Genomic DNA, 15938 nt, shown 5'->3' on the forward strand with positions numbered 1-15938 from the left:
ACTGTGTAAATGGAAACTGTTTAAAAGCCTTGGAAGGGACATTCAGTGTTAACAGCGATATTATCATGCAGTTAAAAAAAAAAATTCATTTCCACAATAATTTGCATTTCACAATAATTTTCACTTGGGAGACATGCCTTTACTAATAATGACAATATATTTTTTTTAATACTTTTTACCCAATACCTCCCTCCCCCAAAAATATATTAATTAGTATTGATTGCATTTAACTTACTAAACGGCCTAAGGGTCCTAGAATTGACCTGCCAGAAATGGCATTGAGATGACTTTCTCATTTCTCAAAAAACACTACCATGAACAATCTTGGTTGTTATATTTTTCTCTCCTCCTCAACTTTTGTAGACTCCTTGCGGGATTTGTTTTGTGTCACCTCAGCTGTGAAAAGCTTTTAACACTTGCTCATATTCTGTTAATTGTTTGAGGCTTGTAGCCAGTTGCTTTATACAGTACACACCACACTTTTATCAATCCTACAATGTTCTCAAGGATGTCTGTGCTTTATAGTAAGGCCAAATGCTAGCTTTATGCAACATTCCTCAATCCTTCCCAAGATTCAGTTAGCTGGAAAGTTGTGGAAGACAGAAACACTGTTTCTATTGTTGCTTCGAGTTCTCCACTCCTCCTCTTCTCTCCTCAAATCCTAAAGGGGACTCTGAAAAGCAATCTAACGCTATGTTGCTCTGTTCATCTTTATGTTACCATGTTGCTATAAATCCACAGGAATGTATTGACAGATTAGATGTCTGTTCATAGTCCCTTCACCTACTGAAGTCAAAGGCAGGATGCAGGATCTGGAGCTAGGAAGAGGATATGAAGCAGGAAAAAGATTGTTAGCATTGATTGTTAGTGGGATTTGTGTTTAAACACATTGTTTAGGGCATTTAAGGGGCTAGACTGGCAATCATAGTTTGGTAAGATTTTTTTTTTGGGGTGATTCCAATTTTACCATACCATCTAATGGCAACAAATTACCAAAGGGTGGATGAGCTGATTGACAGCACAGTTGTTTGTGGTTGTAAAGATGGTTGTCTGTGTGCATTTACAGTGCCCTCCAAAAGTATTGGAACAGTGAGGCGAATTCCTTTATTTTTGCTGTAGACTGAAAACATTTGGGCTTGACATCAAATAATGAACGTGAGACCAGAGATCAACGTTTCAGCTTTTATTTCCAGGTATTTACATCAGGATCTGATGCACAACTAAGAAAATATCACATTTTGTTTGAATCCACCCATTTGTCATGTGAGCAAAAGTATTGGAACAGATATACTTAAAACATATTTAAGTGAATAAGACTTAATATTTAGTTGCAAATCCTTTGCTTTCAATAACTGCAGCAAGTCTGTGACCCATTGACGTCACCAAACTTTTGCATTCTTCCTTTTTGATGCTTTCCCAGGCTTTCACTGCAGCCTCTTTCAGTTGTTGTTTGTTTTGTGGGGTTCCTCCCTTCAGTCTCCTCTTAAGCAGGTAAAATGCATGCTCTATAGGGTTTAAGTCTGGAGATTGACTTGGCCAGTCTAATACCTTCCATTTCTTGCCCCTGATGAACTCCTTTGTTGTTTTGGCAGTGTGTTTTGGGTCGTTATCTTGCTGCATGATGAAGGCTCTGCCAATCAGTTTGGTTGCATCTTTCCTTAAATTGGCAGACAAAATGTTTCTGTAGACTTCCGAGGTCATTTTGCTGCTGCCATCATGTGTTACATCCTCAATGAAGATTAATGAGCCCGTCCCAGAAGAAGCCATGCAAGCCCAAGCCATGACATTACCTCCACCGTGTTTCACAGATGAGCTTGTGTGTTTGGGATCATGAGCAGTTCCTTTCTTTCTCCAAACTTTAGCCTTTCCATCACTTTGGTAAAAGTTAATCTTTGTCTCATCAGTCCATAAAACTTTGTCCCAGAATTTTTGAGGTTCATCTCTGTACTTTTTGGCAATTTCCAGCCTGGCCTTCCTATTCTTCTTGCTAATGAGTGGTTTGCATCTTCTGGTGTAGCCCTTGTACTTTTGTTCATGAAGTCTTCTGCGAACAGTAGATAGTGATACCTTCACTCCTGCCATCTGGAGGTTGTTGCTGATCTCACTCAACAGTTGTTTTAGGGTCTTTCTTTACAGCTCTCACAATGTTTCTGTCATCAACTGCTGATGTTTTCCTTGGTCTACCTGTTCGACGTCTGTTACTTAGTACACCAGTAGTTTTCTTCTTCTTCAGGACATTCCAAATGGTTGTACTGGCTATGGCCAATGTTTCTGCAATGGCTCTGATTGATTTTCCATCTTCTCTAAGACTCACAATTGCTTGTTTTTCACCCAAAGACAGCGCTCTGGTTTTCATGTTGTTTTCACCTCTGAATACAGTCTGCATAGACAAAACCTATCTTACCCAATCTGAACCTGAGTGTAGACATTCAGTGGTATTTATTGATTGAATAATGTATGTAATAGGACACACCTGGGCAACAAAACACACGTGTCAGTCACATGTTCCAATACTTTTGCTCACGTGACAAATGGGTGGGTTCGAACAAAAAGGTGATATTTTCTAATTTGTGCATCAGATCCTGATGTAAATACCTGGAAATAAAAGCTGAAACGTTGATCTCTGGTTTCACATTCATCGTTTGATGTCAAGCCCAAATGTTTTCAGTCTACAGCAAAAATAAAGGAATTGGCCTCACTGTTCCAATACTTTTGGAGGGCACTGTATGTGTGTACGTGTGGTATATAATTGTGTATGCGCATCTGTGATGTTCATTGTTTATTCTCACAATATTCAAATTGTTAATGTAGGGTTTCAAATTTGACACTACAGTATTCACTCTTCAATTCTTCAAACATGACTGTCCACAGTAAAAAGATGTATATCATTACTGAGATTACTAGACAAGCAGATCAGTAGAAACAGCCGTTTCTGAGAGTGACTAATCTGTCTTTACATGATCAGAATTACATTTATTTTTGTCATTTTGTTTAATTGGGTGTGTGTGTGAGAGAAAAAGACTGAGGTCAACTTTTTTATTATTTTAAATTGCTGATGGCTCTTCAGTCTTGTCAAACAAACCACTGTTAACTAAAAGTCCATGTGAAAAGCCTTGGAAGGGCACCCTTACACTCCTAGGCGTAGAAAAGTCTGCGTGCGGCCACCAAGGTCATTCTACAAGAGCGAAGCGAAGAACAATTGAATCCAATGCTTGCGTCTTTGTCTGGATAAGGAATGCAATAACAGGAAAATTGGGGAGGATTATAAATAAACCCATCATGTGTTCATGGAAGTGAACTCCAAGCCAGAGGGTGGGATATGCACTTCACCATGTGGCTGAATGTAAACAGGATAGCCCTTGCCCCCACTTAGATTTTTTAAACTTTGGACAAGTGTGAGAGCAGCCAAGAAGGTAGGGTATCAAAGTTTGATGCCAAATGTGGGCCTACTAATGGGGAGTAATGGGTATATTTGCAATAACTCAGATTTACGTAAAACTGTTGTTTTTTTATTATGTTGGTTAATGTATTCATGTGATCAATACCTATTCATCAACAATTATTTACTGATATCGGCACATTGATTTGTCTCTCGTTGAAAAAAGTTTTTAACAAAGATGATATCAAACAACATTTTAAAATGTAAAATTGTATTTTGTTTGCTTGCAGATGAGCGTGAGGCAGTGCAAAAGAAGACCTTCACCAAATGGGTCAACTCCCACCTGTCCAGGGTGTCCTGCCGCATCACGGACCTGTACATGGACCTGAGGGATGGACGCATGCTCATCAAACTACTGGAAGTGCTCTCCGGCGAGAGGCTGGTAGGTGCACATGCACATGCACACACAAACACACACACGTGGTCAGAGGGGATCTCTGAAGAGACTGGTGAGTATAGCACAGACTTGGGTTCAGTATTGATCACTTAGATGAGCATGATCCCTAACAGTTTTACTTTCAAAATGTCATGAAAAATAAAAATGTATGTGCATTCAAATCATAGCATCTGTTTTACCTGTATTTGCACAAGGCCTAATTTGAGGCTGTATAAATAGAAAATACCTAATTATCATATATATCTATTACGCAGTATTCAAAAACTATTGGTTCATGTGGTAGTGGCAACAGTTAAGTCAGCTTTTTGCTGTTTTTAGGTACTGCCTTTTCTGTTTCAGGGCAACCTGTCATGAAGAGCTGTGCCATCAGTCCACTATCATGGACAAGGCTCCTGATAAGATATCTCTCTCTATATATTCAAATACCCAACACAGAACTCATAGGCCCGTTTCCCCAAGGACACTCAAGTATTTGACTATGAGGTCATTGTTGTGTGGACCTTGAAACGAGTGTTTGTCAGTGTTGTATTCTGCTTGGCTGTATTTTCCTGTACAGTGTGCCCTCATTCTTCTTCCTCTTAGGAAAGAAACTCCTCTTTTGCATGAATTCCTTCTGACACACCTTCAGTGTGTAATGTGAGTTTGAGTTTCTGCACAGCAATTTGCCAGGTTGATGCAAAGTCCTCTACCAGATTAGGTTTCCAGGAAATTGTGAGAAACATGAGAATTGAGTGTACTATTCATGAACATTCTAATGTGTCTAGTATATCCCCCAGTGGACCCTAGTTTCATCTATTGGGATTTTTGGTCAGTACAGTACATTTAAATCGACTTAAAGATGTTAAGGATCATTCCAGTTAAATTGAGGTATTACACCCTGGTACAGTTGTGCTGTAATCATGCTTTACCAATATCCTAACAAATATTGATGTTCTCAATCAAGTGCCCCAAAAAATACTTTTAAATCCTTAGTACTATGGCCACAGGCATGCACACACACACACACACACACACACACACACACACACACAAACACACACACATACTCTTTTTACTACTTTTAGAGTACAGCCTTTTTCATAATGATATAAATCCAAAAGAGAAGTTTTATAACATGGCTGTGGGATCTGGTCATAGGACTGACAGCTGTAGCCAGCATCACCCTTTCCCCCTGCTGTAAAACCACACCTCAGTGCAAAGTCTCCACTCACACACCACAGGCCACACAGCTGCAAGTTATTCATTCACTTCCAACAGCATGAAATGGTGATAGGGAGACACTGTTCATAACAAACTGACAGTGACATGGACTGAGCACAAACCTGTTATCAATTAATTCAAACTGCGTACACCAGAGCAGAACTTGCAAATAAGTGTAATGCTCATAACTGTCCTTTCTATACCCATTGTCATTTATTAAGGAAACAGTTTAGAGAGTAAAAAAATAAATAATATATGATGTCATGAATAACTCCATTCCCACAACATGAAAGTGTACTTTAATTTGCTCACTTACTTTGGTTGTATTTATCTTTGAAACTCTTTGTGATAAATGAAAGGTAACCCCTTAACATAGTACATTGTATGGAATGTGAATGATATATACAGACACAGTTACTGATACAGTTCTTTTTTTTACATATCAATTTAATCAAATCATGTCATCCATAACATACCATACCAAGGCCATTCTGAAATGTTTTAATTGGACTATCAAGGCCATCATTCATCAACCATGTAAGGAGGCTGTAATATACATTTGTGTATATCTTAAGAAGTAAATATCTTTCTTCTCTCTCAAGCCCAAGCCCACCAAGGGGCGCATGCGCATCCACTGCCTGGAGAACGTGGACAAGGCCCTGCAGTTCCTCAAGGAGCAGAGAGTCCACCTGGAGAATATGGGCTCCCACGACATTGTGGACGGCAACCATCGCCTCACCCTGGGGCTCATCTGGACCATCATCCTCAGGTTCCAGGTACATAGGATTGAACACACTCACTTAACTGTAAGACAATCCATAACTGTTTCAAGCGCCTTTTATTATAACATACTTTTAGAGAACCAGAAAAAAAGACCAAAAACTTGCATGAAAGACCATATTCATAAAGTTTTTCCTAGTAACTTGGTATGTTGGGTTTTAATTTAAAATGATTTTAACTCTCATCAACATTAATTAATTGGAGATAAATGTACATAAAAGATCTAACGATTGAAAGTAGAAATCGCTACAATACCTTGAAGACTAAGGGCAACGGTTGAGGGGGACTTGGCATATTGGATACAATGTCCTGTCTTGATGTACTGTTGATGTGATAAGTTTCTTGATAAATAAGGAAATCTGTTGCCAAAATCTCCTAGATTCAATCAATCAATCTTTATTTATAAAGCACAACTAAACACAACTTTTGTTGACCAATGTGCTATACAGAGTGCTAAAATCAACATGACAACAGATACATACAGACATGATGTGACAACAAATACATACAGACAAACAACTGCATCAACACTCATCCCTATAGGACACATCAAATAAAAAACTCTTTAACCTCACTGAGTTTGGCTGCCAAGTATTGCATTTCAGATTGACCAGAAATGTCATAATTGAACATTGTATGTTAGTCTTAGTCAGTACTGTAGCGGGGTGTGGTCGTTTAAGAATAGATATACTTGATCTATAATCAAGTGTTGAATCATCGGGGCACCACCTTCATATCGTTTTCAGGAGATCAAGGAAACCTAGGTTATACATGTAATAATAATCAGTATTCTAAAGAAATTAATTTGTTCTAAGAGTAGAGTAGATCATAACAACAGTGAAAACGCACACGTCAAAATATATTTTACTAATAATTTATTAAATGGATATTATTAACAAGTTTATGAATCAAGATTATGAATGTGATATGAGAGATTGGTTTCAATGAACAGAATGAAATGGTCTAACTTAAAGAAAGACAACAATTGTACAGTCAATGATTACATCCTTACAAATCATAAACATAGCTCACGCCAATGCTACGGGGAGGAAAGAGCATTAGCCATAGTTAAGTTTGATCAGGGTTGATCAATGAGTTGAGGGCTCTTCGCAAATCCAAAGTCAAAACGCGGCTGCGCTGCAGGGATCATGAGACATAGTATGAGTATGCTTGATTTCAGTGAGGTCGCAATTAAAACTGTATTTTGGGTAGACTACATCTGCAGAGTCGTTCAGGTAATTGTTGCGATCACTAATCCTGTTAATCCCAGGAGAATCTTGGCGAGACCCTTTGGAACCCCAATCCTAATGTCGTTTACCATGCCATCGTTGGTATTGCTGGAATCAGAGACGATTGTCAACTTAGATTTTTATACAGTTCAGATTTAGGAGGAGTCCGTTTCTGAACTCAGAAGTTGATTGGGGGAAGCTGGGTTCTCAACTCCCCCTTCCTTCCTTCACAACTCCCAAAGGTTTGAAATGGTATCTGGCTGGTTCATAAGAGTGTACAAATATTGTTCTGGACATTTTTGTACAGTTACAAAATAGAATTGAATGATTGTTTAATAATGTCAGCTTTGTGTAGATACCATGGATTACTTGGTTATCTTTCAGGAAGAATAAGTAGGCCTAGTTACTAGAATCAAGATGACAGTAAACACAACATTATAACAAATTAGCAAACATTACACAAATATTCCTCTCATAATTTTCCACCTTCTTCTCTTGGGGTAAACTTTCTTAAAGTTCTGGTAAGGTATGTTCAGAGACGACAAATGCATGCTGGACATGTGTCATCTCAAGCAGACCCTTTGAAGTTTGCAAGCTAGCAGGAAGTCATCACATGCAGAGTGGGGAGGTCCCCCTCCAACTCTATGGTTAATTTGCATGAGCGTTTGGTCAGCACACTGAGGGTGTCCAGAAAGCTGATTAGGTTTGACTGATGTGGTTGGATCAGACTCTACAGGTGTGACAGGTTGTCGGCTCTGTGTGGTCTGGCTGACATTGCTACAGTACCTAATCATTATATATTACAATCTAAACATCAAAACATACAGTAATTTACATGTGTATCATTCCTCATTCATCACAAATCTTTAAGTCTGGACAGATGTAATAATAAAATGCAACCAATTTTTTGTACTAAGTTGTATCCTGTAGGCATTCGATTTATCAGTATTCTCTGATTAAAATATTTATGTGGTTAATGTGGTTATTTTCTCAACTGACTAATTACAAGAATTTAAGGATGTTTATGAAAGCTCACTGGTGGCTGCTGTGGTTTTGTCTGTGTCACAGATTCAAGATATCAGCGTAGAAACAGAGGACAACAAGGAGAAGAGATCGGCCAAAGATGCCCTTTTGCTCTGGTGTCAAATGAAAACTGCTGGGTAAGTGACTGTCAAAGAAAAAAATGGAGCTGACAGGATTTTTTGGGGGGATGGAAATGTCCAGTAGAATAATGATGGTATCTACCATTTATACATTCACCTTTAAACCCAGTTAAGCACTGTGTGTTGACTCCAGACTAACTTGTTGCCTTGGTTGCACTGGTGCGCCTAACTTTTTTATTTAGGTGCACCATATTTTATTTATCACGCTCCATATATATTCATATATATTATGTAAATGAAATTAAACAAGAATAAGGTGTAGGTAAATACCTTTTTTATTTGAAGCACAATTATACTGTTTATAAAAATACAAATCTTTTAAGTGCTTTTTTGAGCTGCCAAACTTAAACATTTTAAGCAAAATAAAACATTTCAAAATAGAAAGTGCTACTGTTTAAAAGTGCTTCCCTGAACTGAGACCAAACATTTCAGGGCTCAAAGTCTTATAGCGGGTCCCCCCTTGCTGTCGCATGCCCTTCAGATGGCCAACACCTGTAATTTGGCCTTCTTGCCCTTTGGCCTTGGCTAAACCAGCTTGCCACACTCTCCCTAGCATCAAAATCCTAGCTCCATGGGTTAGCTCCATGGCCCAGCTCTGTAACTCAGGCGTGGGCAATTCATTTTTACAAGGGGCCACATGAGAAACCAGAAATGTGTGGGAGGGCCGCATCAACGATAATTTGAGCTTAATTCTGCTCACTATTTATTTTCTCCCATTGGAAAAAGCTGTAAAGTATATATTTTGATAAGCTGCTACTGCTTATCAGAGGAATAAGGATATTCTGTAAATATTTATATAAATATTTAACATTTTGGTGTAGGTCAAATAGGAAAAGACTATAGATGTAATAAAGAGTAAAATCATTACATCAGTGTTTCATTTTATTTGTAACTAGTTAATCTTCACAAACACTGAAAAGTTTTTTTGCAGTATGTTAAAGATATGCAATTGATCAACGTTTTACAAAAAGCAATACCTTTTTTCTGGTCATTTTGTTCTGTGAGAGAAATCCAGTGGGCTTGAACAAGTGCATCGAAATCTGGATGAATGTTTGATATGGTTATGCAAAGGACAGCTGACAGGTGATGATCAGGGTCTGCAGCTTAACTAGCAAATCATCAGTGGCCCGTGCCCACTAAATCAGTCAAGTTCCTATTATGTCCGTGTTAGTTGTTTTCTTTAGTCCCTTATTGCCGATTCAAATTGTAATCTTCAACACAGCGACCTGTTCTCCACAAACTAAGAACACAGCTTTGACTTTGAACTCAGTAAACAGATACTTAGAAGTCCATGTATTGTTAAAAACTCTACATTCTGTATCAACCTTTCGTATTTCATTTCGCCTAATCACTGTAGTCTTTCAGGACTACATATTTACTACCGTTCAACACATTTATTTATTTTTTATTTACCTCAAGCGGGCCGGATGGGGCCCAAATTTAGTATTATGTTCCACCATTATTGAGCTACAAAACATTTGCTTTCAGGACTGTCTGTCACTAGCTCATAAACTATTTAATTACTGTTTTGTTCATAGATTCTGAGTTTCACGTAAGTATACAAAACCTTTCAGTCAAAATGTATTTTTTAACTTTACCATTTCTCTTTACAGCTATCAAAATGTGAACATTCGCAATTTCTCCACCAGTTGGAGAGATGGGATGGCTTTTAACGCACTCATTCACAAGCACAGGTATTCAGACACTTCCTATTTTATTTTAGAAAGACTTTTAGTTTATGGTTTCATTTTTGTTATCATTTCTGAAAAGCACTAGAGTGTTTAAATTCAAATGGAAAGCAGTATTTTGATAAATCTTTCAGGATCAGGATGGAATCCAGAATACAATATATACACTTTGTGTGCCAGAACGATTTATAGGTTGGCCAATTTCTTATCAGCCATTATGGGCTATCACAGATACACTCTGTATTGGTATCGGCGGATATGCGCCAATATTATTTTGTTGCTGTGATATTGTAAGCATTTTACGTTTATTTTCTTGCTTCGAGTTATATAGTTGTGTTTTATTTGTGTGTTTTTTTTTATTTATAGCTGGCATATATGTTATTATAATGTATAAAGAATATTCAATGTATTGGATAAGTAAGTATTGGAATTTTTCTACTCCCTAATATTGGCATTAATAATCCAGCATCTGTCAGGCTCTACTTTGTGTAATTAGTTTTTAATGTTTTCAGTCATTCCAAGAAATGTACAATTGACAAATGTATAATGACCTCAGATTTTGTGTTATACCAGCAAAGACTTGTTGTGCATTGGTATGTTTTTTTGAATCTTCTTTGCAGGCCAGACTTGATTGACTTTGACAAGTTAAAGAAATCCAATGCCAATCATAACCTACAAAACGCTTTCAACCTGGCAGAACAGCATCTAGGCCTAACCAAGCTCCTGGACCCAGAAGGTGAGAAAACAAATTACTATATTTCAGGCAGTAACAATAACCAAACAGTTCACCAAAGTCTCAGGCCTTGTTGGCAGGAATTGTTTTTGTTTATATGAATAATAATTGTTTTGTAGATATAAGCGTGGACCACCCTGATGAAAAGTCAGTCATCACCTACGTGGTGACATACTACCACTACTTCTCAAAGATGAAGGCTCTAAAAGTGGAGGGCAAGCGTATTGGGAAGGTAATTCAAGAACTAAAGACTGTTTCCAAATGTTCCTAGTAAATCTTAGTGTCACTTGCATTTTGGATACACTCGTATTCATGAAAAAGTGCTTGGTAGTTATTACTTTGCTCAAGTTGATTTACTAAGGTTTCAGAAAATGGTAATCTCTTATTTAAAATAATATATTGTACTGTTGTGCCTGCTTTGGTCACTAGGTGCTGGACAATGCCATTGAGACAGAGAAGATGATTGAGAAGTATGAGTCTCTTGCCTCTGATCTGCTGGAGTGGATTGAACAGACCATCCTTATCCTTAACAACCGCAAGTTTGCCAACTCTTTAATGGGGGTGCAGCAGCAGCTTCAGGCCTTCAACACCTACCGCACGGTGGAGAAACCCCCTAAGTAAATAACCTAAGAGCTAGTGGTGGATTAGGCCCTCATTTATATTAGTATTGTTAAAAGGTTAATAGCAATGTTATCAAAGTATCTCTAGAAGCTAAGAAACTAAATTACCTGTTATATTTTAGGTTTACTGAAAAAGGCAATCTGGAAGTACTTCTGTTTACCATCCAGAGTAAAATGAGGGCCAACAACCAGAAAGTATATATGCCAAGGGAGGGAAAACTCATCTCTGATATTAATAAGGTAAGGACAAGTTTTCTAAAAACCTTCTAATGGGAAAGTGGCATGCTGTTTCTTTTCAGAGTCCTGTGGATGTTTAAGATATGTTTGATGTGTGACGTGATGTGTTTAATGTCTGGATCATCTGCAGGCCTGGGAGCGACTGGAAAAGGCAGAGCATGAGCGAGAGTTGGCTCTGAGGACAGAGCTGATTCGCCAGGAGAAACTGGAGCAACTGGCTCGACGGTTTGACCGCAAGGCAGCCATGAGGGAGACCTGGCTGAGTGAGAACCAACGCCTTGTTTCACAGGTACACACACAAACACACACACACAATCATCTGAGGAAGAAATGATTGACATTTAATTCATGTTCAAACAATATACGGCATATTTTCCTTCAGTTGCAGACTGTTTTATTGCAAGTATCTTTGTTTTCAGAATTGTGTAAATTGGTTTCAGATTTGATGTCCTTAGAGGATATAGCATTTCAGTTGTCCCAAAACACTGAAATGATTGAAAGGACTAAGGAAAAAGTTAACACATTTTTATGTATGCACAGCAGAAATCAACGATTTTGTCACAGTGAATGCTGATCCAATATATTGTCATATTGGCATGTTGTCATCGATTAAGTGTACACTGATCCACGGTTTCTACCTCACTTCGTCTTTCAGGACAACTTTGGCTTTGACCTGCAGGCCGTGGAAGCCGCAACCAAGAAACACGAAGCCATCGAGACAGACATTGCAGCGTACGAGGAGCGCGTGCAGGCCGTGCTGGCTGTGGCCAGAGAGCTGGAGGCAGAGAACTATCACGACATCAAGCGCATCACGGCGAGGAAGGACAACGTGATCCGTCTTTGGGAGTACTTGCTGGAGCTGCTGAAGGCCAGACGCCAGCGCCTGGAGATGAACCTGGGCCTGCAGAGGGTCTTCCAAGAGATGCTTCACATCATGGACTGGATGGACGAGATGAAGGTAGGGAGAGAGGGTGGTGGGTGGAGTTTTAAGAGATGGGAATGTGAAGGTTTGACAGAGGCTGGAGGTAACATCTCATGTCATTCATATCATATTGGGGGAAACGGATAAACGGAGTATGAGGAATAGATGAAAAAATGGCCCTCTAGATAGAGACCGAATGAAACTTCAGACAGGTATGACAGAGATCTACCACCCTTTATAGTGCTTACCAGTACTTTAAATGGGATAGACCAAGATGCACAAAGAAATGCATCACAAAGCGTCATTTGAGAATGTGATTGTCAGTGTTGACGATGTTCTGAACCTGTCATTTCCGTCCAGATGCTTCTACTCTCTCAGGACTATGGGAAACATTTGCTGGGAGTGGAGGACCTTCTTCAAAAGCATGCTCTGGTGGAGGCTGATATTGCCATCCAGGCTGACAGAGTAAAAAATGTCAACGCTACAGCTCAAAAGTTTGCCATCGATGGTGATAGTAAGAAATATTTTTTTACATTCTATACAAATTTAAGACTTGCCAGCTTTCATTGTACCATATATTTTAAGATGCAGGTTGAACGCTTAATGCATTGTCAGAAAACTTGTGTCCATATTGCAATGAGACAATCAACTCATAACTAAACCTAAGTAGACTCAGTAAAGCAAACGGCATGTGCAAGACAGTGTAAGGTTGTTGATACTATGTGAACTGACCATATTTCTCCTCTCCAGGCTACAAGCCCTGTGACCCACAGGTGATCCGAGACCGGGTAGCTCATATGGAGTTCTGCTACCAGGAGCTGAGCCAGCTGGCCGCAGAACGCCGGGCTCGCCTTGAAGAATCCCGCCGCCTCTGGAAGTTCTTCTGGGAGATGGCGGAGGAGGAAGGCTGGATCCGTGAAAAGGAGCAGATCCTATCTTCATTTGAGCGTGGGAAGGACCTGACAGGCGCTTTGCGTCTGCTGAGCCAGCATCGCACCCTGGAGGACGAGATGAGCGGCCGTTGCGGGCACCTCCAGCACACTATCGCCGAGGGTGAAGCCATGGCGACCTCGGGCCACTTCGGCGCCATCAAGATCCGTGTGCGAATAGCCGACTTGCAGGCGCAGTGGGCGGCTCTGGAGTCTCTCGCGGGAGTGCGGAAGGCTCGTCTGGAGGAGGCCCTGGCACTGCACCAGTTCCAGTCAGACGCGGACGACGTGGACGCCTGGACCTTGGACGCCCTGCGTATTGTGTCCAGTTGCGAGGTGGGGCATGACGAGTTCTCCACCCAGGCACTGGTCAGGAAACACAAGGATGCGGCTGCCGAGGTCGCCAGCTACCGGCCTGTCATCGATGCTCTCCATGAGCAAGCAGCCGTCCTACCTAAAGACGAGGCAGAGTCAGAGGAGGTAAAGGGACGATTGGCGGGCATTGAGGAGCGATACAGGGAAGTAGCTGAGCTGACTCGGCTGAGAAAGCAGGCCCTGCAGGATGCACTGGCCCTGTACAAGATGTTTAGTGAGGCAGACGCCTGTGAGGTTTGGATTGACGAGAAGGAGCAGTGGCTCAATATTATGGAGATACCAGAGAAACTGGAAGACCTAGAAGTTATTCAGCACAGGTATGTGGTCCAAATATCTGTTTTGAGTTTGTGCAGGAGCCTAATGTTTATCTTCCTTTGTTTAGTGGGCTTTGTTGGCATAATCTAATAATGATACGGATTGATATTCCTGTGTTGTATTCTATTATACTATTTTGTAAAAAGTACCTTTTTACCTGACACCCCCATTTACATACAAGTACAGTAGTACATACAACAGTATTGTCATAAATAGAACATGAAGATGATGAACAAGATTAACTCAACGTTATTTAACATAAACAAAAATTGTCATATTTTTTTGTTTCCCTATTGTCTTTGAGTCCTTTTTCAATGTATGAAGCAATAAACATTTGGTCGTCCTTTTCCAGGTTTGAGAGTCTTGAGCCAGAGATGAATAACCAGGCCTCTCGTGTTGCTGTGGTCAACCAGATTGCGAGGCAGCTGATGCACAATGGCCACCCAAGCGAGAAGGATATCAAAGCTCAACAAGACAAGCTCAACAATAGGCAAGTTGCAATTGAGAGCAAGGCTTCAGTATGGCCTTTGTTATTTCACACAATACAATTTGTCTATGATACAGATTGTAAGATTGTTGACATCCAAGCATACAGTAGGTAAGATGTTAAATACGATATGACATTTAATAGTCAAGCGAAATATAGCGAGTTTAAATAAGAGAAATAAGAAAAAACATGAAAGATTATTTTTAATGTGATATTGCAATATTGGTTAGCATCTAATCTTATTTTGTAGATGGAGTCAGTTCAGAGATCTGGTGGACCAAAAGAAGGAGTCTCTCAATTCAGCGCTAGGCGTGCAAAACTACCACCTTGAGTGCAATGAGACAAAGTCCTGGATCCGTGAAAAGACCAAGGTCATCGAGTCCACTCAGGAGCTGGGGAACGACCTGACAGGCGTCATGGCGCTGCAGCGCAAGCTTACAGGCATGGAACGCGACCTGGCCGCCATCGAAGACAAGCTGGAAGACTTGCGAGGTGAGGCGGAGCGTCTGGCCGAGGAGCACCCAGACCAGGCCAAGGCCATCACGGGCCGCCTGGCAGAGATCAATGCCGTGTGGGAAGAGATGAAGAACACCTTGAAGAACCGCGAGGAGTCTCTTGGTGAGGCCAGCAAGCTACAGCAGTTCCTCCGCGAGCTGGATGATTTCCAGTCCTGGCTGTCGCGCACGCAAACGGCCATCGCCTCAGAGGACATGCCCAACACCCTTGCCGAAGCTGAGAAGCTTCTAGCGCAGCACGAGGGCATCAAGAACGAGATCCACAACTACGAGGAGGATTACCAGAAGATGCGGGACATGGGGGAGATGGTGACCCAAGGCCAGACGGACGCCCAGTACATGTTCCTCAGACAGAGGCTACAGGCACTGGACACGGGCTGGAACGAACTTCACAAGATGTGGGAAAACCGGCAGAACCTGCTGTCCCAGTCTCATGCCTACCAGCTGTTTCTCAGAGACACCAAGCAGGCAGAGGCCTTCCTCAACAACCAGGTGATTTGAGTCACTTATCGACTTTGGTTCCCACAGTACTTGCTAGCTGAAGTGTGTATACACAGACACAAACAAAACCAGATGTCAAACACATAATGAAAAACATGAACATTAGTATTTGATTTTGCATGCTACATTGAAAAGATCTTTTCCCTAGTTTTGCCACTGACTGACTGTGTCTCAAATTGTCTCTATCAAAATTCTAGGAGTATGTGTTGGCCCACACAGAGATGCCTACAACTTTGGATGGGGCCGAATGGGCCATCAAAAAACAAGAAGACTTCATGACAACCATGGATGCCAATGAAGAGAAGATCAATGGCGTGGTGGAGGCTGGCAGGAGACTGGCGAGCGATGGAAACATCAACATAGAGCGCATCCAGGAGAGGGCTAGCTCTATTGATGACAGGTAAACTC

General features: G+C 40.6%; 1 protein-coding gene across 3 annotated transcripts in view; it reads left to right on the plus strand.

Annotated features, from left to right (window-relative positions):
* Nucleotides 1-15938, plus strand: part of LOC124483156 (spectrin beta chain, non-erythrocytic 1-like) — a 68878-nt gene that overhangs the window by 39729 nt on the left and 13211 nt on the right. For 2 of the 3 annotated variants that reach the window (XM_047043444.1, XM_047043445.1), the window contains exons 3-17: nucleotides 3670-3821; nucleotides 5639-5812; nucleotides 8114-8205; nucleotides 9822-9902; nucleotides 10517-10632; nucleotides 10749-10861; nucleotides 11059-11246; nucleotides 11372-11489; nucleotides 11617-11775; nucleotides 12142-12444; nucleotides 12769-12922; nucleotides 13159-14029; nucleotides 14380-14517; nucleotides 14765-15521; nucleotides 15728-15930. In XM_047043444.1, the coding sequence (XP_046899400.1) occupies nucleotides 3670-3821; nucleotides 5639-5812; nucleotides 8114-8205; nucleotides 9822-9902; nucleotides 10517-10632; nucleotides 10749-10861; nucleotides 11059-11246; nucleotides 11372-11489; nucleotides 11617-11775; nucleotides 12142-12444; nucleotides 12769-12922; nucleotides 13159-14029; nucleotides 14380-14517; nucleotides 14765-15521; nucleotides 15728-15930 (3619 nt within the window). Of the gene's footprint in view, nucleotides 1-3669; nucleotides 3822-4178; nucleotides 4473-5638; nucleotides 5813-8113; nucleotides 8206-9821; nucleotides 9903-10516; nucleotides 10633-10748; nucleotides 10862-11058; nucleotides 11247-11371; nucleotides 11490-11616; nucleotides 11776-12141; nucleotides 12445-12768; nucleotides 12923-13158; nucleotides 14030-14379; nucleotides 14518-14764; nucleotides 15522-15727; nucleotides 15931-15938 lie in introns of those variants that run through there. The other variant, XM_047043446.1, reaches the window with a different exon arrangement.

Source organism: Hypomesus transpacificus, chromosome 21, assembly GCF_021917145.1.
Source record: "Hypomesus transpacificus isolate Combined female chromosome 21, fHypTra1, whole genome shotgun sequence".
NCBI classification, from domain to species: domain Eukaryota; kingdom Metazoa; phylum Chordata; class Actinopteri; order Osmeriformes; family Osmeridae; genus Hypomesus; species Hypomesus transpacificus.